The 20,802-nt window shown below is 42.4% G+C and overlaps 1 protein-coding gene across 1 annotated transcript in view; it reads left to right on the top strand.

Moving 5' to 3' along the window:
• The window catches only part of dnah1 (dynein, axonemal, heavy chain 1), a 29,144-nt gene that overhangs the window by 1,910 nt on the left and 6,432 nt on the right, over nt 1-20,802 (top strand). The window contains exons 8-66 of the mRNA XM_070902661.1: nt 82-242; nt 340-551; nt 955-1,253; nt 1,432-1,582; nt 1,666-1,859; nt 1,983-2,202; nt 2,294-2,413; nt 2,505-2,587; nt 2,675-2,816; nt 2,948-3,103; nt 3,226-3,424; nt 3,519-3,772; nt 4,077-4,289; nt 4,382-4,546; nt 4,672-4,793; nt 5,064-5,169; nt 5,273-5,452; nt 5,577-5,717; nt 5,882-6,045; nt 6,186-6,299; nt 6,386-6,574; nt 6,679-6,784; nt 7,484-7,597; nt 7,686-7,835; nt 8,040-8,126; nt 8,244-8,430; nt 8,525-8,616; nt 8,738-8,892; nt 8,975-9,152; nt 9,243-9,437; nt 9,540-9,659; nt 9,876-10,034; nt 10,158-10,259; nt 10,351-10,491; nt 10,726-10,886; nt 10,994-11,151; nt 11,342-11,515; nt 11,906-12,084; nt 12,424-12,654; nt 12,858-13,054; nt 13,505-13,640; nt 13,856-14,064; nt 14,192-14,363; nt 15,062-15,253; nt 15,347-15,457; nt 15,701-15,886; nt 15,991-16,182; nt 16,402-16,569; nt 16,687-16,878; nt 17,057-17,188; nt 17,447-17,572; nt 17,705-17,824; nt 18,174-18,323; nt 18,441-18,601; nt 19,133-19,358; nt 19,498-19,693; nt 19,859-20,010; nt 20,126-20,322; nt 20,429-20,573. Coding sequence (XP_070758762.1) covers nt 82-242; nt 340-551; nt 955-1,253; nt 1,432-1,582; nt 1,666-1,859; nt 1,983-2,202; nt 2,294-2,413; nt 2,505-2,587; nt 2,675-2,816; nt 2,948-3,103; nt 3,226-3,424; nt 3,519-3,772; nt 4,077-4,289; nt 4,382-4,546; nt 4,672-4,793; nt 5,064-5,169; nt 5,273-5,452; nt 5,577-5,717; nt 5,882-6,045; nt 6,186-6,299; nt 6,386-6,574; nt 6,679-6,784; nt 7,484-7,597; nt 7,686-7,835; nt 8,040-8,126; nt 8,244-8,430; nt 8,525-8,616; nt 8,738-8,892; nt 8,975-9,152; nt 9,243-9,437; nt 9,540-9,659; nt 9,876-10,034; nt 10,158-10,259; nt 10,351-10,491; nt 10,726-10,886; nt 10,994-11,151; nt 11,342-11,515; nt 11,906-12,084; nt 12,424-12,654; nt 12,858-13,054; nt 13,505-13,640; nt 13,856-14,064; nt 14,192-14,363; nt 15,062-15,253; nt 15,347-15,457; nt 15,701-15,886; nt 15,991-16,182; nt 16,402-16,569; nt 16,687-16,878; nt 17,057-17,188; nt 17,447-17,572; nt 17,705-17,824; nt 18,174-18,323; nt 18,441-18,601; nt 19,133-19,358; nt 19,498-19,693; nt 19,859-20,010; nt 20,126-20,322; nt 20,429-20,573 — 9,634 coding nt within the window. The remainder of the gene's footprint in view (nt 1-81; nt 243-339; nt 552-954; nt 1,254-1,431; nt 1,583-1,665; nt 1,860-1,982; nt 2,203-2,293; nt 2,414-2,504; nt 2,588-2,674; nt 2,817-2,947; nt 3,104-3,225; nt 3,425-3,518; nt 3,773-4,076; nt 4,290-4,381; nt 4,547-4,671; nt 4,794-5,063; nt 5,170-5,272; nt 5,453-5,576; nt 5,718-5,881; nt 6,046-6,185; nt 6,300-6,385; nt 6,575-6,678; nt 6,785-7,483; nt 7,598-7,685; nt 7,836-8,039; nt 8,127-8,243; nt 8,431-8,524; nt 8,617-8,737; nt 8,893-8,974; nt 9,153-9,242; nt 9,438-9,539; nt 9,660-9,875; nt 10,035-10,157; nt 10,260-10,350; nt 10,492-10,725; nt 10,887-10,993; nt 11,152-11,341; nt 11,516-11,905; nt 12,085-12,423; nt 12,655-12,857; nt 13,055-13,504; nt 13,641-13,855; nt 14,065-14,191; nt 14,364-15,061; nt 15,254-15,346; nt 15,458-15,700; nt 15,887-15,990; nt 16,183-16,401; nt 16,570-16,686; nt 16,879-17,056; nt 17,189-17,446; nt 17,573-17,704; nt 17,825-18,173; nt 18,324-18,440; nt 18,602-19,132; nt 19,359-19,497; nt 19,694-19,858; nt 20,011-20,125; nt 20,323-20,428; nt 20,574-20,802) is intronic.

Below are 20,802 nucleotides of genomic sequence, written 5' to 3'. Positions count from 1 at the left end.
TGATCTGTTTTACAATAGATCCCCCACAAGTGAAATGTTAACTAACTAATAGGGTGAATAAAGGTGATATCATGTGTGCAGTCTGGAGAAGTGTATAGGGGACCTGGAGAAGGAGGTCAAACTAGAATATGACCGTGCTATGAACCGCATGAGCTTTGACAAGGTGGTGATGAGCCACCCAGAGGAGTTTCCAGTTTTCATCACTCTGCCACAGAAGGATTCTGAGTATGTACCGCAAAAAGGTAAGACAGTTAGGCTCGTATACATATATATTTGTCAAGATTAAAGAAATGTATTACCACCAGAATCTAAACACTGGTTTGTTTTATCTATGTATAGGGTGCGTTCCAGTTCCTCACCTTGACTATAAGAAGAACCAAGCTGCTTTTGTCTTCTGTTACCTGCTAACAAAGACAGAGGTGATCTGTGTATTATCTGCAATACGGTCTGAGTGCAACAAAGTAGCAACCATGAGACTGTTCAATGTCACGTCGATGAAACCACTGCGACTGGACGAGTTTGAATTCAGCCAGTCTCAAATGCATACGCAGGTATTGTAGCTATGAGGTAGCTTTTCTTCTGCCAATACTGGGCTATGACTTCAAAGTGTCTTTCATTTCTTTTAAAATAAGAATTTGAGTGCATAGTTTGATTGTTTGGTAATCACTGCACATGTAGCACCCAAATTTAACCACTACTCATGCTAAAACAGTGGGTCATCAGGGCAATTACAGCTTATTCATAGTCAAACCATTTCCAAAAGATTAACAGCAACGACTCTTCTTTTATTCTAAATTACAATGGTGCTGGTGAAAAAAAGGCCTGTGCAAATTTTGTTTAAATTGAATCATGGGTACATTTTGTTGCTGATGTTAAAGACAAACCTTGCAGACGAAGAAGACGCCTGCATTTCACATGAATAAAGAAGCATCGACTCTTTTTCTCCTTCTCCAGATAAGCCTGTTTCTTAGGGAGGCATGGATGGTCATGCTGAGCAACAGCATCCGTTCCAACCTGGGGAGTCTTGGCCGGGGATCGTACAACGTGAACGAGTCTCGCTGGGAGATATACAAGATGTCCAAGTTGTATAGACTGATGGCTGTGGTGCGCTTCCACCTGCAGGACACCCTGCGCTTTCTCGTGCAGGATTCGCTGATCAGCCTGACTCAGCTGCTGCTGGACGCCTGCCACAGTGTGCTGACATGTCCTCAGGACCTGGTCTGGGGGGACAACCTCATCATTAGCCCCTACAAGTAGGATAGCACTTGCATGTATAGTATAAGCACACATGGGCACACATTCACATCCATATGTTCTTATTCTGATACTATGTCTTGGAGTCAGTTATACATTATACACTCAGTTCAGTTTCAATGACTGTGCTAAATATTCAGTCCTGTGTTGGTATATTACTCCATTCTCTATCACAAGGCCAAAGAAGAACCCCCTGTTCCTGGTGGACTTGGTTCTGGATGAGACTGAGGCTCATTACAGCACTCCTCTGGAGAATTTTGAGACATGTATTGTCAACCTGTTTGATAAGGGCATTCTGGCAACATACAACGTACCACAGCTTGATAAGGTAAAATAAAATCTGCAATCGCCTGAATCACAGAGCAAGTGACAGTGATGTTGAGGATTTACCTGTTCTCTTGTCCATGCCAGTTTGTGATGCAGAAGTTGTTTGTTGGTGGTGAATCGTCACTCGAGTCAGTGAATTTGTGGGAACCAGAAGTAACTGAGCTGAGAGAGAAGGTCCGCAACACTCTGATACAAGCAGCCATACCTCTCAGGGCTTATGCTGCTGAATATGACAGACACTTAGAGCTACACAACTTGGACATAGAAACGCTTCTCAAGTAAGTCCATTCACTTATGTATGCAAGTTCTGCCACAAGTTTAAGGACTTGGGTCAGTCAGATTTATGGTCCGTTCAGCATGCTTTCCTCATTAAATTGATTCATTTGTATCCGCTCTGCCAGATCTCATGCCGCACAGACACCCCAAGAAGTGAAGAAAGAGGTGGAACAACATCTCAAAGACAAGGAAAGGCTTGAACACTCCCTGCCATCCTCCATTGTCATTGGTCCATTTATTGTCCGTGTGGAAGCAGTACGTCAGGCTCTTGCTAACAAAAGAAAGGCTTTAGCCAATGCAATGCTGGGCCACCTTGTTGTGAAGCTACGCAAGCAGGTTGATGATGTAAGTTGCACAGGACCTACATTCACTTCAGCTGGAAAGTGACCCTTTTTAACTTGAATTATGAATTTATATCTTGTTTATGTGTGTGTAGGCATATGAAGAGTGTAACATAATGAGTAGGAAGCTGCGTGAGAAGCCCAACAGCATTGAGGAACTAACTGAAAAGAGGGACTGGATGAAGCAAATCCCAGAACAGCTCAAGAGTTACAAGGTGCACAGTGATTGGCATGAAGTGGCTATTTCTGTTACGTTTCATATAAAGGGTTGCTTTGTCAATACATTTTTCAATCTGTCCACAACAGGAAGTAATTGGCAAGACCATGTCTGACTATGAGCTAATAGAAGAATTCTATTACGGTCTTTCAGATGAGGACGTTAATAAAAAGTAAGTGTAAAATCATTGATTGATTCATAGTGGTTAGAGTGAATAGAGGGATATGATGGCGATAGCTATAGTTACTTATCTGTGCAGGTGGGCAGCTATTGGATGGCCTCAAAGGATAATCAGCCAGATGGAAGCAGTAGCCGTCCAGCATGTGGAGGATGAGGAGCGCTTCCATAAGATCCAGCTGGTCGACCAGAACAACTTTGATGAACACCTAGACTCTCTGCAGGTCAGTTGAGCCACCTAGGATTTTTTCTCAACAGCAACTTACCAAATGAGTTTGACGGATATGTCTGAAACTTACTTGAGCAAAGTAAGTTGATGTTATTTGGTTCTAAATCACCACAACTGTGTTTATAGATGCTGGTTGGTGGGTTTGCAAGCCATAAAGACATTGATCATGCCCATGAGGTGGCCAACGAGGTGAGGCGTACAAGCAAGCAACTTAAGGAGTGCCAGACAATGGCTCAAACCTACAACCACAGAGAACGTCTGTTTGGTATTCCTCTCACTAATGTAAGTGAAAGAGAATCCATCAAGATACATTTTGTCATTCCTGATGCCGGATTATCACCCCTTGTTTTGAATATACATTTGTCATGCTTTTTCTGACAATGAAATGTAAATGTGTATTACAGTATGACCGTCTGCAGAAGCTGGTAAAGGACTTCCAGCCTTTTAAAGACCTATGGACCACCACTTCTGATTGGCTGCGTTGGCATGAGAGCTGGCTCAACGACCCACTGTCTTCCATCGACCCTGAGCAGCTTGAGCGCAGTGTTACTGATGCACACAAGACCATGCACAAATGCATTAAACAATTCAAGGACACTCCTGGTAGGTGAAACATTTATCACCATTAAAACTTAAGAGAGTGACGTGTGATTGTTAATATGTCTGACATGTTTTTTTTTCCTCTTCATGACACCAGATTGCCAGATGGTGGCAACAGTAATCCGCAGCAAGATTGAGGACTTCCGTCCTTACATCCCTCTGATTCAGGGCCTGAGGAACCCGGGGATGAGGAGCCGCCACTGGGAGCTGCTTTCAGAACGCATTCAGTTGAAAGTCAAACCCAAAGCTAACCTGACCTTCTCTCGCTGCCTGGAGCTTGGCCTACAGAACCATGTGGATGACATAGCTCATGTGGCTGAGGTGGCTGGGAAAGAGTACACCATTGAACAGGTACCTTTGAACAGGAGTCATACTCTAAATATAGTGTTTTATGAAGCGTTATGTTGTGTTTTGTATAGGATGTGTGAGGAATTCAGTGTCACTGCGGAACTGCATGAACAAATGCATGCTCCTATTGTGCGATTTTCACAATAGGAGCACTTGAGAGGGCTGTTACACCTACAAAACGAAGGTGAAACAGGAGCTAAGTATCTCACTGTTATTGCTGATGCCCACTGTCAGTGCGTGAATATCATTAGCATTAAAAGCATTAAAATTGGTGGCTGCTACTTTTTTTTCCACATTTCTCACTCAGGCCCTGGAAAAGATGGAAGGAGAGTGGTCGACAGTATTCTTTGATGTGTTGCCCCACAAGGAGACAGGCACCTACATCTTGAAGAGCCCAGATGAAGCGTCCCAGTTGCTGGATGACCACATTGTCATGACGCAGAGCATGTCCTTCTCTCCCTTCAAAAAAAGCTTTGAGGGACGCATAAACACCTGGGAGAGCAAGCTCAGAGTGACTCAAGTACACACACACACTCACTTGATGTCTTGTGTCTTGTATCATTATCATGCAGTGTCTTGTGTTGTGCTACTGCCCTCTTCTGGTGCTTGCAGGATGTGCTTGAGGAGTGGCTGACGTGCCAACGCTCCTGGCTCTACCTGGAACCCATCTTCAGCTCTGATGACATCAACAAGCAGCTGCCTGTGGAAGGAAAAAGATACCAGCAAATGGAACAAACATGGAGGAGAATCATGAAAAGTGCCTTTAATAATCGAAAGGTCAGAGCTTCCACAACACGACCAAAGGTTTTGTTTTTATGCAGAGATGAGTGAAGAGCTCCATGATAATGATGCTCATTCATATGTTGTTAACTGTTAATGTGTGTATCTGTGTTCATCTCTAGGTGATTGAGCTGTGTCCAGATGCTCGTCTACTAGACAAACTGAAAGAGTGCAACACACTGTTGGAACAGGTGCAGAAGGGTCTCAGTGAGTACTTGGAGACAAAACGAGGCTCCTTCCCCAGGTAAGCCTCACTGAAAGAGGCTCTCAATTTTCAATGGACAGAACTATCAGTCTTTTGATTCCACATTTTATATGACACCACCACATCACCAACAGTGAGTGGCCAAAGAATCTTGCTTTGGTTGCTATAAATGGGGGAAGCTATGGTACTAAGAGGAAAACAAGCAAATGTCTTGTCTGTGGATGATTTGTTGCCAGAAATAAGTTTCCATGCTAAATTATGACACACTGTTGATTACACAGACTCAGTACAGTGAATATTTGTTTGTAGGTTTTACTTCCTGTCAGATGATGAGCTGCTGGAGATTCTGTCTCAGACCAAAGATCCTACTGCTGTACAACCGCACTTGCGAAAATGCTTTGAGAACATCGCACAGGTTTGTTCTGGCTAGTTGTTTCTTTACAAATACTCTGCTCATGTATATTACTGAAAGTATAACACGCACACCACATGCAACTGAGACTTCTGTTGGTTCTCAGCTTCAATTCCAGTCAGATCTACAGATCACACACATGTACTCTGGAGAAGGGGAGGAGGTGAAGCTGTTCCTGCCAGTGTGGCCTACTGGAAATGTGGAAAACTGGCTCAGGGAAGTCGAGAAATCTATGAAGGCCACATTGAGAGATAACATTGACTGCTCACTGAAAACCTACCCTGAGGTCTGTGACCCTGAATCTCACTTTGATGTTTTTCATGTGTTTTCTACTCTTGTATTGCTTGTGAGTACAATTTCACGGTGAGGCATATTTACGCTGTCCAGTTTTTGTTCCTTTGACCCCTCAGCAACCCCGTGTGGAGTGGGTGTTATCGTGGCCTGGTCAAGTGGTGATAGCTGGCTGTCAGGTCTTCTGGACTTGTGAGGTGTCTGAGGCCCTGGAGCAGGGAGACTTGGCCAACCGCCTTTATCCCCAACTACAGACCCAGGTGTGGACATGGAATTAGACTGGCAAATATTCAAACTAAATAACACTTTACAAAGCCTTAATTTGTTGAAAAATATACACTATTATTTATTGCTCACATTTGAACTGAACATACAGTACTATAGCATACTGACAATCTTAACATTTTCCCTTTTGTTTCTAAAGCTGGGTGACTTGGTGCAGCTGGTGAGAGGACGCCTGTCTAGGATGCAACGAGCCGTGCTGTCTGCCCTTATCGTCATCGAGGTCCATGCTAAGGATGTTGCGGCCAAACTGGTGGAGCAGGAGGTCTCAAGCATCAATGACTTTGAGTGGATCAGCCAGCTCAGGTTATTTGTTTGTTTTGTCTTTCTGTAATTGTTTTGCTTTTTACTTCTGTCGCTCCTGATGTTGGAGTCCACTGTATACCATCATTCTGCAATACTGTATGTGCAGAATGAGTGTGATACTGATCTGATGCTGATTGCAGATATTATTGGGCAAAAGATGACTTGTACATCCGTGCAGTGAATGCAGAGTTTCTGTATGGATACGAGTACCTTGGTAACTCCGGACGTCTGGTCATCACCCCGCTCACTGACAGGTAGTTGTTAAGTCTAATATTGTCCTCTCTGTTTTTTCCTGAATGTCATATAACCTTTGGAATACACCACTTTCTGCCTCTTTCAGATGCTACCTGACCCTAACAGGAGCTCTACACCTGAAGTTTGGAGGGGCTCCTGCAGGTCCAGCAGGGACAGGGAAGACAGAAACCACTAAAGATCTGGGCAAGGCTCTGGCTATCCAGACAGTTGTTTTCAACTGCTCTGATCAGCTGGACTTCATTGCTATGGGAAAGTTTCTCAAAGGACTGGCCAGGTGAGAAGCAGTTACTAAAGTGTGTGTCAGTTTTGCTGTTAGATATCACAAATCATCAGTAACATTCATGTTGCATTTTTTGTCTTGTCTATTACATTTTGCAGCTCTGGGGCCTGGGCATGCTTTGATGAGTTTAACCGTATTGATGTGGAAGTGCTGTCTGTGGTGGCACAACAGATCACCACTATACAGAAGGCCCAGCAGCAAAGGGTGAGAAGCTGATTCACTAGAAATTCACACGCTGGTAGCTACTATACTTAAGTATAAGTAAGTACAGTGAGTATTTGTGTGAAAATGTTGTGCTTTTTTTCGACTGCATTTCAAGAAAGAACAAAGCTGATTGAAAATGTTATGCTTTAGTAAAATGACATGTTTCAAATATTTTAGTTTAGTTTACAGAGACATTGCTGTATAATGTTATGTAAAAACCAACACAGTTACAAATACATTAGCATGTTACACATATCTGAATCAAGCATCCCATATGGTCTTGTTGCCATAAAATGACAAATATTGCTGTTATATTTGGAGGCTAATGTGTCAGTGGAAATGATTAAGTAAGTCCTCTGGTATTAGTAAAAAGGTCATGCATTGCTAGTTTTTCCAATAGTTGAATTACAGAATAATGTTATATATGTAAAATAAAATAAGCATTTTCTTTTGCATTTTAAGAGATTACACTACTCACCAATATAGAAAGTTCAGGTCAACTGAAATACATTCTATAGAATTAAAGTTAATGATGTCAATAGTAAAAATGTTGAAAGTGACCATTTTTGCTGCAAAATTTAGTAAAATTTGGAATCAACTTTTAACTTTTAAAATGAGTACTTTTACATTACGAAGTTTTGTATATGTTGTGTATATGTATGTATCTCTAAAATAATTCGGTGTATGTTGTGTTTTTAGGCAGAACGGTTTGTATTTGAGGGGGCAGAGATCCCTCTTGTCCCTTCTTGCGCTGTATTCATCACCATGAATCCTGGTTACGCTGGACGCACTGAACTGCCCGACAATCTCAAGGTCTGAAATGATGACTTGATTTTAAATAACTATATAGCACAGAGTATAAGCAGATGGGGTTCAACAAATGAGATTATATCTTCTACAGGCCCTGTTTCGTCCCGTAGCCATGATGGTGCCTGACTATGCTATGATAGCCGAGATCTCCTTGTACTCATTTGGCTTCAGTGATGCCAAAGTCCTCTCCAAGAAGATCACCACCACTTTCAAGCTCTCCTCTGAACAGCTGAGCTCTCAGGTACTGTATGGATTCTGAGGAGATCAGAATTAAAATTAGTTGAATCTCCGCATACGCCAAGAAAAAAATGTGCTATTTGCCTAGGGAAGTGGTTGTATGTGATATTGAAAAAGCAAGTTAAACTTAAGTTGGAGAGATGTGTATGTATATAAGAATAACAAATATATAAAGATGTGCTGGCTTTTTGCTCTTGTTTACATGAAGGATCACTATGATTTTGGTATGAGAGCTGTGAAAACTGTGATCTCAGCTGCTGGAAACCTGAAGAGAGAAAATCCAGACATGAATGAGGTTAGAAATGTTTCTTTTGTTTATGATAAAGTATAAGAAAACTATTTTGAATGTAGTTGGAATAACTCTACCTGTCCAACTAACATCTCATTCGTCTGCAATCTCTCTGTCTCTCAGGAGCTGATCTGTCTGCGGGCCATTCAAGATGTCAACGTACCAAAGTTTTTACAGGACGACCTGAAGCTCTTTAGCGGTATTGTGTCTGATCTCTTCCCTAAAACAAAACAGGAACCAATCAACTATGGCACACTCGAAGAGTCCATGCGTAGTGTCTGCGCCAAGAAAAATCTCAAAGATGTGGATGGTTAGTGTTTCTGGAAACAAAGAAAATATGTTTTCAGTTATGCAGTTACCTATATTTTTAGGATGGGTAGATGACAGTATTGTGGTGATTGCAGGGTATATTAGTAAGTGTATTCAGCTGTATGAGACCACTGTGGTGAGACATGGCCTGATGTTGGTGGGACCTTCTGGATCAGGTAAAACCAAGGTGAGTCTTTTACTTATCACTATATTTTTTACAGTTTTATTCACAGTTCTCCAAAATTGACAGTGATTGCTGCTCTGCAGTGTAGAGTCCTGTGTGTAAGTATTACTGTTGCGTGCGTCAGTGTTATGAGATACTAGGTGCGGCAATAACAGCTCTGAAGGGCCAGCTCTCTGTGAGTGGTGGTACGTATGAGGCGGTTCATACATATGTCCTCAACCCCAAGTCCATCACCATGGGACAGCTCTACGGGGAGTATGACTTGCTCACACATGAGTGGTAAGTGAAAGCATCACGTATTCTACACAAACTACAGAACAAACAAAAAATTCAGACTTTGCCTCTTTCTCCACCCATATAGGACAGATGGTATCCTCTCATCTCTTATCCGTGAAGGTGCAGCATCCATGGATAATGAGAAAAAGTGGTACATGTTCGATGGGCCAGTGGACGCTGTATGGATTGAGAACATGAACACTGTGCTGGATGACAACAAAAAGCTGTGCCTCAGCTCTGGGGAAATCATCAAACTCACTGATGTAGGGTTACGTTTTCACAGTTTCAATTTTTGTCCCTGTGTTGTCTTCTGTCCCATGTGCACTCAGATGTTTTGTGTCGTCCTCCTGCAGGTGATGACAATGATGTTTGAGGTGCAAGACTTGGCGGTGGCATCTCCGGCCACAGTGTCTCGCTGTGGTATGGTCTACCTGGAGCCCAGTATTCTGGGCCTCATCCCTTTCACAGAGTGCTGGCTGAAGCAGGTCCCGGAAGCTCTGAAACCGTACACGGAGCAGCTCGACTCCCTGTTTTCTAGGTTCCTGCAGGTGAGAGGGGAGACATCGCTGAAAGAGACCAACAGGGAATATAGTGGATAGTATAAACAATGTACTACTTTTGTTTTTATCTTTCTGTACTTTTTTATGCAGGACTCCATCACATTTGTCCGCTCATCAGTAAAGGAGGTCATCACCTCCCTGGATAGCAACCTTACCTGTAGTCTGCTTAAACTTATGGACTGCTTCTTCAACCCATTCGACAATAAGGAGGTGTGTGCAGCTTCTCTGTGTTAGAATAAATCCCCTTAAATGAATATATGTGGATTATTATTATTATATCATAGCCATCAGTATAGTCAGATACAATACAGAGGATGCTTAGCTATTGAAAAACATTGATTGAGTTTGTTTGGTTGCACCTATTCCATTTTGTAAATGTGAATTTTGTTGCTTGTGATCCCCTCACCTACCTTCACTGTCTTGTAGGGTGAGAGGCCACCGCCCCAAAAGAAATTGGACCGCCTGAAGGAGCTCATTGAGCCCTGGTTCTTTTTTGCTCTGGTGTGGAGTGTAGGAGCCACAGCAGACGCAGCCAACTGTAAGCGCTTCAGTGCCTGGCTCAAGAACAAGATGGCAGAAGAAAAGGTCATTTCAGCATCTCTGTTTTAGCGTCCTTATACCAAATTATTAGAATGTCATTTGCATTGATAACTGGATCATTTCTTGACAGAGGTATTATTGATTAACGTAAATGTGCATGTCCTTCAGATTCAGTTATGCTTTCCGGAGGAGGCCCTGGTGTATGACTACAGGCTTGATGATGCAGGGATTAGTAACTTGGAGGATGACGATGAAGATGAGGAAAGAAAAGTAAATAGATGATGCATAATCATACACATCTTTCATGACCTTCAGATGCATTTTTACTTTTCGCTCAATCGTCTTTTTGCCTGTACTCTAGGTCCAGTGGGTAAGCTGGATGAAATCTGCAAAGAGTGTTGTAATCACCCCAGAGACAAATTATGCTGACATCATCGTCCCCACTGCTGACACAGTGAGAATGTCGTTCCTCATGGATATGCTTTTGACCAATAAGAAACCTGTGAGTTCTTTGACTGCAGTTTAACTTCACACATTTGTCCACAAATACTTTTGTTTGAAATAAATGTTTAAAAAAAATGTAAAAACTGTATCACTTGTTAATATAAACTGTGAACATGTCATACTGATGCACTTATTCAGAATCCAATAATAAATGCTTTACATTTAAAAGCTTTCATTCCCTTGAAAAGGCGCCATTAGATTAAATGTATGTATGTCTGTGCGTGTTGTCCAGGTGCTCTGTATTGGGCCAACTGGCACAGGGAAGACCCTGACCATGTCAGACAAGCTGCTGAAGAACATGCCTGTTGAATACATCACCCACTTCCTCATGTTCTCTGCCCGCACCTCAGCCAACCAGACTCAAGATTACATTGACAGTAAACTAGACAAAAGGTATGTTTGTTGTACTATACATTGTCCATCCAACTACACATTATTTACAATACAACAATATGTTTGTGACTCACCATTTCAATGATGCATGTGCCTACCTGTGTCAGGCAGAAAGGTGTGTTTGGACCTCCAATAAGGAAGCACTTCATCTTCTTCATTGATGACCTAAACATGCCCATGTTGGAGACCTATGGTGCTCAGCCTCCGATTGAACTGCTGAGGCAGTGGATGGACCATGGAGGCTGGTATGACAGGAAACAGATAGGTGAGAAAACTGGAGGCCTTCTCCCTTTGTTTAAGCTTTTAAGCTTTAGGTCATTGCTCTAGAGTGTTTCTTCATGCCTAAAATACTAATTGTTACAGTTTTAATACATAGATTTGGGTTTTGTTATTTTCAGAAAGTTGAATCTCATTAGATTGAGCTTCTCTTTTGTTTTCCTGTCCTTTCTCCACAGGGACATTCAAGCACATAGTGGACATCAATTTTGCCTGTGCCATGGGACCCCCGGGTGGAGGCCGGAACCCCATCACCCAGCGCTTCACACGCCATTTCAACTTCCTGTCCTTCACTGAAATGGAGGATGCCAGCAAGAAAAAGATTTTCTCCACCATTCTGGGCAGTTGGATGGGTGAGTTGGGGCTGCTAATGTGTTTGAATTTACTGTTAGGACAGGTGTTGCAGGATAGAGAAGTTTCTAACTGAATCTTTGTTCTCTTTCAGATGGAAATATGAGTGTAAAGGAACCAGGCAGTAAGTCAGGGACACAGAGACAGGGAGTAGATATGAGTGCAAAGTGTGTAAAATACTCAGCACAAGGTAGTACAGCTTGTAGGATATAAGAATACAAAACACTTGACTGAATAATTGTCAATTTAAGTCATTTTATTCATCGAGCACATTTAAAAGCTTGTGGAAGTGTCTCCTGATAAAGCATTGTCTCAAAATCCTACTGTAAATAGATTTTTGCATGAATCTCACTTTTTAATGTTATCACTTCTATCCTGCTGTTTTTCATCAGGACCTGTGCCAGGAATCCAGCCGTTGAATGAGTCTCTTGTAGACGCTACTCTCAGAGTCTACTCTACCATCACCTCCCAGCTCCTCCCAACTCCAGCTAAGTCCCATTACACCTTCAACCTCAGAGACTTGTCCAAAGTCTTCCAGGGCATCCTCATGGCTGAGGCTGGAATGATAGAGGTAGTCTGATCCGACAGAATCAAATTAATTTGACATAACCACATCACTAGTATGAAAAAGATTGTTGGAATAACCTTTCAGGTTTAGTCACTTTCAGGTTTAGTTTAGTTGATCCTAAAATGGGTGCCACAGTGGGATAACTGGAAATTCAATTTGAAGACCAGCAACTAGTATAAGCAGTGTACTGTGTGGCTTATATCACCCGGACAATAGACGCAACAAATATTATGGGTGCCCTAGAATAATCATGTATGATAAAGTTCAAACTAAGGAGAAATGTTGGAAAGATTGAAAGGTACATCTCAAAATGTAAAAGTAGCGTTACTTTGGTGATTTTAGGACAAATTGCAGCTGCTGCAGCTGTGGTACCACGAAAGCTGCCGGGTTTTCCAGGACCGCCTAGTGTGTGCTGAGGACAGGGACTGGTTCAACAGGCTCCTGAAGGACTGCATTCAGGAGTTTGACTGCAGCTTTGAAGAGGTTGTGCCCTGCCAACCTGTTTTTTATGGAGATTTCATGATTCCTGGAGCCGACCACAAAGTCTACACACTCATAGAAGACAAGGAAAAGGTGAGTGGTGCCAACCAGTGTTGTGAATATTTGAAGATATGTTTTTATTTTGCTAAACAGCTGACCAGTTGGCTTATGGGTGGTTACATTGTACTTTGTGGAGGTGCTTCATTTTCCTGTGCCCCTTATTCATTAGTTTTTTTCACTGTTGATGACTGTCTACTTCACCAAAAAAAATTTTACCTCCATAATGTATTGTCTAGTTGGGGAAAGTGATGGAGGATTACATGGAGGACTACAACCAGATCAGTACCACCAAGATGAAGCTGGTGCTCTTCATGGATGCCATTGAGCATGTGTGCCGTATCAGCCGCATCCTACGCCAGCCCCTGGGCAATGCCCTGCTGCTTGGAGTGGGTGGAAGCGGCCGGCAGTCACTCACTAAACTGGCCTCATATATGTGAGATTCCCACATACTCCCATGCCAGCAAGCTGAATACAATTTTCATGAAACAGAAATTTTTTTAAAGCGTCACACTGCTGGTTTTTGCATGTTTCCTATATTGCTATGACACTGCTGACCTTTTTTCCAAAGCATACACAAATGTTTGGATTGATGATACTTTATAGGCTGCTGTTTGTTTCCTTTAATTTCAGCACACTATAAAAATCATTGACACAATCAATCGAGACATGAGATAACATGAGATAGATACAGTAATATTCGATTGCCTTTGTTTTATGTCAAAGTTGCAGTATTTATTGATTATTGAATGATAGTTCAGACACAACGCCGAGGCTGTTTTAATGTACAACATTTGAAAATTAACCATAAAGTATACATGATTTACATGATGGTTGTTTAAATATCTTGTGGCCTAGTCCTCACAGTGCGTTTGTCCACATTCAGGTCAGAATACGAGTGTTTTCAGATTGAGCTGGCTAAGAACTACGGTCAGCCAGAATGGAGAGAAGATATTAAAAGCATCATGCTGAAGGCTGGCCTTCAGAACCAGCAGATCACCTTCCTCTTTGTAGACACACAGGTAAACAATCTTACTACGTACTGCTCTGGGACTATGTGGGAGGGATGTTGTTGTTCTGTTGGTGTTTATTTTAAGTCAGTTTGAATGAGAGCATAAACAAAAATTCAAAATGTAGATGTATGTAAAAGTATGTCATTTATAAAGTTATGTATCTCTGTTCTCCCCGGAGGACAAGGAAGCATTTACTCATTAGTGCCTTCGTGTTAATCCCCCAGATTAAGAGTGAGTCATTTCTGGAGGATATCAACAACATTTTGAACTCTGGGGATGTTCCCAACCTGTATGCAACAGATGAGCAGGAGCGCATCCTGACAACCATGAAACCAGTGGTACAAGACCTGGGCCAGCAGCCCACTAAAGCCAACCTTATGGCTGCCTACATCAGGAGGGTCCGCAGCAACATCCACACTGTACTCTGCATGAGGTTAGTAACTGTACAAAGTGTTGTTCACATGGTCAAAAGCAAATTAAAAGAAGTGGATAAAGTTTCTCCGTCACCTTTGTTCTTTTTATAGCCTTCACACCTCTCCTCTTCATTTCTTCCTCTGCAGTCCTATCGGTGAGGTTTTTCGTGCACGACTGAGGCAGTTTCCCTCACTTGTGACATGTTGCACCATAGACTGGTTTAGCGCCTGGCCAGAGGAGGCTCTGCAGGCTGTGGCCACATCGTTTCTTAATGAGCTGCCTGAGCTAGAAGCCAGCCCCAGAGCCATGAGGGGACTGGTGAGGATGCTGTGTGTGTGTGTGGGTGTGTGTGTGTGTGTGTTTGTGGGATCATCATCATCATGAGGATAATTTTTGTCTAAAACCCATGACTGTCTCAAACATTTCACATGTTGTGTAGTATTGTGTATAATGTGCAGTTTAATTAATGTAGGCGAGATAATGTACTTTAACAAAGGCTTTGAGCCCTGGTTCGTAGCCAGTTGAATCATGACTGAGTGCACTGAAAGACAACAATGTGATGATGAGAATATATATTGTAATATGTCATGTATATGTTCTTGTTTATTAATTTATGATTCAAGAGTGGTCACAAGAAAACAAACAGATTGGTTAATGGATTTGTGAGTAGCCACAGAGAAAATGGTTCAGACGTGCATTGTTTGGAAAGGAAATAACCCCTCTGTGTAAACTGATGGCTATGTAGCAATAATGAGTGTGTGTGAAGATTGCTGTAATTGCACTTAATTTGAAAGGTTTCACTGCATTACCATGCAACAATAACAGAACTTTGTCAACAGTTAAAGCAGGATGCTCACTATAATGGATTACCTTACTCAAGCAAAATTGTTTCTGCAAGTGTATTTTTATACCTTGGTTAAATAAGTATAAACTATTGGCTGCCTGAAAAGGAAAAAGGAAAATACTGAAATAACTTTTCATTAAGCACAGTCTGTCCCAAATTGATTCCCTTCCAGACATCAATGTGTGTGAAGATCCACCAGATGGTAGCCAAGAAGTGTGAACAGTACCTGGCTGAGCTGTCTCGACACAACTATGTCACACCGAAGAGCTACCTGGAACTGCTCAAAATCTTCTCAGATCTAACTGGACGCAAGAAGCAAGAACTGTGCGGTGCTCGTCAGCGCATGAAGACCGGCTTGGACAAGGCAAGCCTCTGGACTGGAAAACAAAAGTGGAAATGTAATTTGTGGACATATGCTTAATTTACACTTGTATCTGACTGTTCTGTGATGCTGTAGCTCCTTAGCACGGCGGAGGATGTGAGTAAGATGCAGGAGGACCTGGAGACGATGAGACCCCTTTTGGAGGAGGCTGCGAAGGACACTGAAGTCACAATGGAGACTATCAAGGTAAGGAAAAATAAATACAGGTAGCTGTGGTAATAGTTTGCCTCTGATTTCACTAGACACTGATATGAATTGCATATAGAGTCCTCCTTTCTATTTACAAATGTTGAAATTGATTGTTTTCTTGACCACAAGAAAATCAGTGATAGGGATGTTTTTCTGTATAGTGTTTGTCCTATATATGTGCAAAACCTACCAAATCATAACCTATGGACCTTGAGTGTGATTTATACACTACGCTGCCAGAAAGACACGGTGGTTGCAGAGGAGACCCGGAAGTCAGTGCAAGCAGAGGAAGCCAAAGCTTCAGAGAAAGCCCGTTATGCAGGAGCCATTGCAGCAGACGCCCAGAGAGACTTGGATGAGGCTCTGCCAGCCCTGGATGCTGCACTCGCCAGCCTCAAGTCACTCAACAAGAATGATGTCACTGAGGTCAGGGATTTTTGATGATGACTGGTCAAGATATCCTTAAAATATTACTGCATTGTTAGTTTATATGTTGAATATTACTCCATGAACATTTTTTTTCCCCATAGCTGCGAGGCATGCAGCGACCTCCTCAGGGGGTGAAGCTGGTTATTGAGGCGATGTGCATTATGAAGGGCATCAAACCCAAAAAGGTACCTGGAGAGAAGCCTGGCACCAAGGTTGACGACTACTGGGAACCTGGTAAGGGTCTGCTACAAGACCCTGGCAAGTTTCTGGAGAGTCTCTTCAAGTATGATAAGGTAGAGCACATATCTCGTGGATTTATTGCCATGTGACTGTACTGTATGTATAGTGTATGTTGTCATTGTCTCTCCAGTACATGATTGTCTCTTTCAGATTTGATTTTAAGCTCTAAAGTTCTCAAAGTGTCAGTGTTTGTTGCTGATTTGGTCATTTCCTGTTTGGGATCTTTGCGATGTATTAAAAGCAGCCTCTTCTGCCAATAATCATTTCTGTAGGACAACATCCCAGATAACGTGATCAATTTAGTCCAGCCCTACATAGACAATGAGGAATTCCAGCCAGCTTCCATTGCCAAGGTTTCCAAAGCCTGTACCTCCATTTGCCAATGGGTGCGAGCCATGCATGTATATCACTTTGTGGCTAAAGCTGTGGAACCTAAAAGGGTAAAAACAAATCCACATTTGAACCATTGTCTTATTTATCCATATAAGACACCACTGTACTGACATGTTTTTCAAATAAGAGTCATCTAAATATTAAAAATGTAAATATTTGTACAGCAAGCTCTCCAGGAGGCTCAGGAGGACTTAGCGGCGACCCAGCGTATCCTGGATGATGCCAATGAAAAGCTGGCAGCAGTGGAGGGTGGCATTGACGCTTTGCAGGCCAAGTACCAGGACTGTCTGGCAAAGAAAGACGAGCTGGACAACAAGTATCAACTGTGTGAGACCCGCCTTGTCCGAGCAGACAAGGTCAGCAGGAGGGATAAGATAAGGATAAATATTACTTATTACTGTAATAGGTAATATCTGCTTAAATTGTGTAATAGTGTCTGATGAGAATAACAATATTTCTCATTTTCATTTAATCTCAACATATTATACTTCTTTAATATCGATATTTATGTCATGATGCATTGATCTTCTCCAGCTTATAGGCGGATTGGCAGATGAAAAGGTGCGCTGGAAGGAAACAGTGCAACATCTGGATTACATGGTCAATAATGTGGCAGGAGATGTGCTTCTGTCTGCAGGATACGTAGCATACCTTGGACCCTTCACTGTAAGTGGATTGTAACTCAGTGAATGTGCATACATATTAAAGTTGCATTACTGACAATATACTGTATATATACATATTTCTCATCATAATCAAAACTTTTGATTTTGTTGTTCTAGTACTCATAAAAAAAACTGTTTTAGTAGGTTGGCCACAGTGTGTCACTGTTTTTTTGTGTGTTCCTATACTTACATATATTTGTGTTAGTTAGTGCAGTACTATTGCATGATTTGCCTGAAGGCATATTGTTTTTGTGTTTAGGGAGAGTACAGGGCCGCCATGGCAGAGGAGTGGCTGCAATGTTTCAAAGAGCTAAGTGTTCCACACACTGACGAACCCAATCTGATCAACACCCTAGGTGATCCAGTCAAGATCCGCTCCTGGCAGGTCAGGACCAACCTTTCATCAGCTGACCTTCAGACCTCAAGACAGATCTTTTTTTTGAGTGCTTTTAGACTTAGACTAAACTTAGTCATTGACCTTTATTGTCATCATACTTTGTCATTTCTATGTGCGTAGATATCAGGTTTGCCCAAGGATAACCTTTCAGTGGAGAATGGTGTGATTGCCCAGTACTCTCTGCGCTGGGCTTTATTCATTGATCCTCAGGGACAAGCCAACACGTGGATCAAAAACATGGTGAGGACACTTTTCTGTGTGCTGATCTGACCGTAACTGCAGAGGGTGCCAGTGAGACAAAAAGACATGAAAAGATTTTAATTTATCCCTTCACATCACATGAATAGTATGTACTAATACTTTTTTTTACCAGTATCAAGGAGTTGACATAGCAGACATTCAGTCTGTTATTAAACTAGGTTCAGTACACATACACAGGTACCTGCTATGGCTGTGCAGCAAACAGTGGGTATATTATCTCTATTACCTCTTATTCCACATCACCCATGACTCCTCTGGAAAGCTTCTCAGTGTCTGTAGTTGTATTTCATCCACTGCTCATTCATACTTGCTTACTGTTGTCGCCCAGGAGCGGGACAACGGATTGGAGGTTATGAAGCTAAGTGACCGGGACTTCCTCCGCAGCCTTGAGAATGCCATTTGCTTTGGTAAACCCTGCCTCTTGGAGAATGTAGGAGAGGAGTTAGATCCTGCTCTAGAACCTGTCTTGTTGCAACAGGTGAATACACACACACACACACACATCTATTACAAACAAAAAATCACTAGTAATGTACACTATGGCAGTGTTATGCAAATATCTACCATATACTGATCTGCTTACCTCACATTTCAGACATTTAAGCAGCAAGGCAGCACAGTGCTGAAGCTGGGCGACTCAGTCATCCCTTACCACGAAGGATTTAAGATGTACATTACCACCAAGCTGCCTAACCCACACTACTCTCCAGAGGTCTCCACCAACGTCACGCTCATTAACTTCACCCTGTCACCCAGGTAACATGTTGCTGTGTCTCCTTCATCTCAGCTATGAAGGTTGTGAGTAAGACCCAAGTTTGAAGAAAACTGAATTATTAAACATATATAGTGACCTATTCCTGTGATGGGATGTAATCGTTTTTAATAATGTTTTTGAAAAAAGCTAGTGGTTGTTTAATCAGGGACTGCCTCCAAAATACACAAGTGGTGTAATTATTGACATGTTATAGGTGCAAAGCATGCAATAATAAGTAACATTTGAAAGCAATGATTATAGCGGTTCATGCATTCGGTAGGTTTGAAAAATACACCAGTCTTTTAGTTTCATTTGTTTTTTAGTTGTTGGTAAGTACTGTCCCAATGTATTCTGCATTCTACATCTCAAAATCACACTGTGCGCTAAGGAGTTTAAGGATAAATTAAAAAAAGATGGTTATGACTGTGTACCAGCCAGAAACCCAATCATTTTTCAGTTCAGGGTATGAACAATTATGTCTTAGTCTTTAACTGTCTGTGTTTGTGTAAAATGTGCATTTTGTGTGTTTCCAGTGGTTTAGAGGACCAGCTGCTGGGCCAGGTGGTGGCTGAGGAACGTCCAGACCTGGAGGAGGCTAAGAACCAGCTGATCATCAGCAATGCCAAGATGAAGCAGGAGCTGAAAGAAATTGAAGATGAGATCCTGTTCCGACTCAGCTCCACAGAGGGAAACCCTGTGGACAACGAGGAACTCATCCATGTTTTGGAGGCTTCCAAGATCAAAGCTGGAGAGATCAAGGTTAGACAGTGGGAGAGCTATTGTCTCTAATATCATATATGGCCTAATATGAAGCTCTAAAATAACCATCTTGGAAGATAACCTCATATAAGATTCTTTGGTTGGATTTTCTACTAACGCAAGCTGGTTTTACTGGCAGGCCAAAGTGATGGCGGCAGAGCAAACAGAGCAGGACATTGACGCCACCCGTCTTGAGTATGTGCCGGTGGCTGTTCGCACACAGATCCTCTTCTTCTGTGTGTCAGACCTGTCCAATGTTGACCCCATGTACCAGTACTCACTGGAGTGGTTCCTTGGCATCTTCCTGGCTGGCATTGCCAACTCTGAGAGAGCAGGTAGAAAGAAATTCCACAGTAAATTGTATTATGCTATCTAGTTGCAAGATTATACACAGAATTATCAGATGGAAAAAACATTACAACTGGTTTATGACATTGAAACCAGATGTAAAAAAATATTTTTCTGCCTCCACTGACTTTTTCTTGACATGTGTCTCACAGACACAGTGGAGGAGAGAATGGCCAACATCAATGAATTTTTCACCTTCAGCCTGTACAGCAACGTGTGCCGCAGCTTGTTTGAGAAGCACAAACTCATGTTTGCCTTCCTCCTGTGCGCTCGCATCATGATGAATGAGAACAAAATTGATATGGTGAGCAACAGGGGTGTTTGCCGTCTTCCTCTCTCCTCCTGTGGGAACTCATACAATACAGACGTTGAGTTAAGCCAAGTGCATTTGAGGAGTCTGTGTTGTCTCTCCATGGCAGGCTGAGTGGCGCTACCTGCTGTCTGGAGGGATGCCCGTCCACGAGCTGACCAACCCAGCAGTGAGTTGGCTGTCGGAGCGGGCCTGGCAGGACATCCTGGGCCTCGGCTCTCTGGACAACTTTAGCAACCTGGCAGAGAGCTTTGCCAAACATCTGCGGGGTTTCAAGGGAATTTTTGACAGCAACCAGCCTCACAGGCATGAATAGATCACCACTATGTTAACAAATGCACGCTTGTTTCATTCATTTGTACTGTGCAGAAGCTGTCAGTATCAATATCAAGGTGTGTATGTTTGCCTATAGAGAGCCTCTCCCAGGAGAGTGGGACACAGAGCTGGACTCATTCCAGAAGCTGCTGGTGCTGCGCTGTCTGAGGGCGGACTCTCTCGTTGAAGGCCTGCAGGACTTTGTTTCAGCTCAGCTGGGACAGCGCTTCATAGAACCTCAGGTACAGTCCCCGTCCTCCCTTTTACCTTAATGTTCATGTTACAACTAATACACATGTTGTGACACAAAGGTATTCTTGTATCTGTGACCGTGGCATGGAAGTGTGGTAATATAAACAGTAATGGTTAGATTTGTGTTGGCTTGGTCTGCCGCAGTGCAAACCTTGTTTAATGTTATATGAGGACAGAATTAACTATGCTAACTTCAGCTGAAAATTATTTGTGGTTGTT

The sequence above is a fragment of the Enoplosus armatus genome, chromosome 3 (genome assembly GCF_043641665.1).
Source record: "Enoplosus armatus isolate fEnoArm2 chromosome 3, fEnoArm2.hap1, whole genome shotgun sequence".
NCBI classification, from domain to species: domain Eukaryota; kingdom Metazoa; phylum Chordata; class Actinopteri; order Centrarchiformes; family Enoplosidae; genus Enoplosus; species Enoplosus armatus.
Note: the sequence above shows the minus strand (reverse complement) of the source record. Positions and strands in the feature narration are given on the sequence as shown.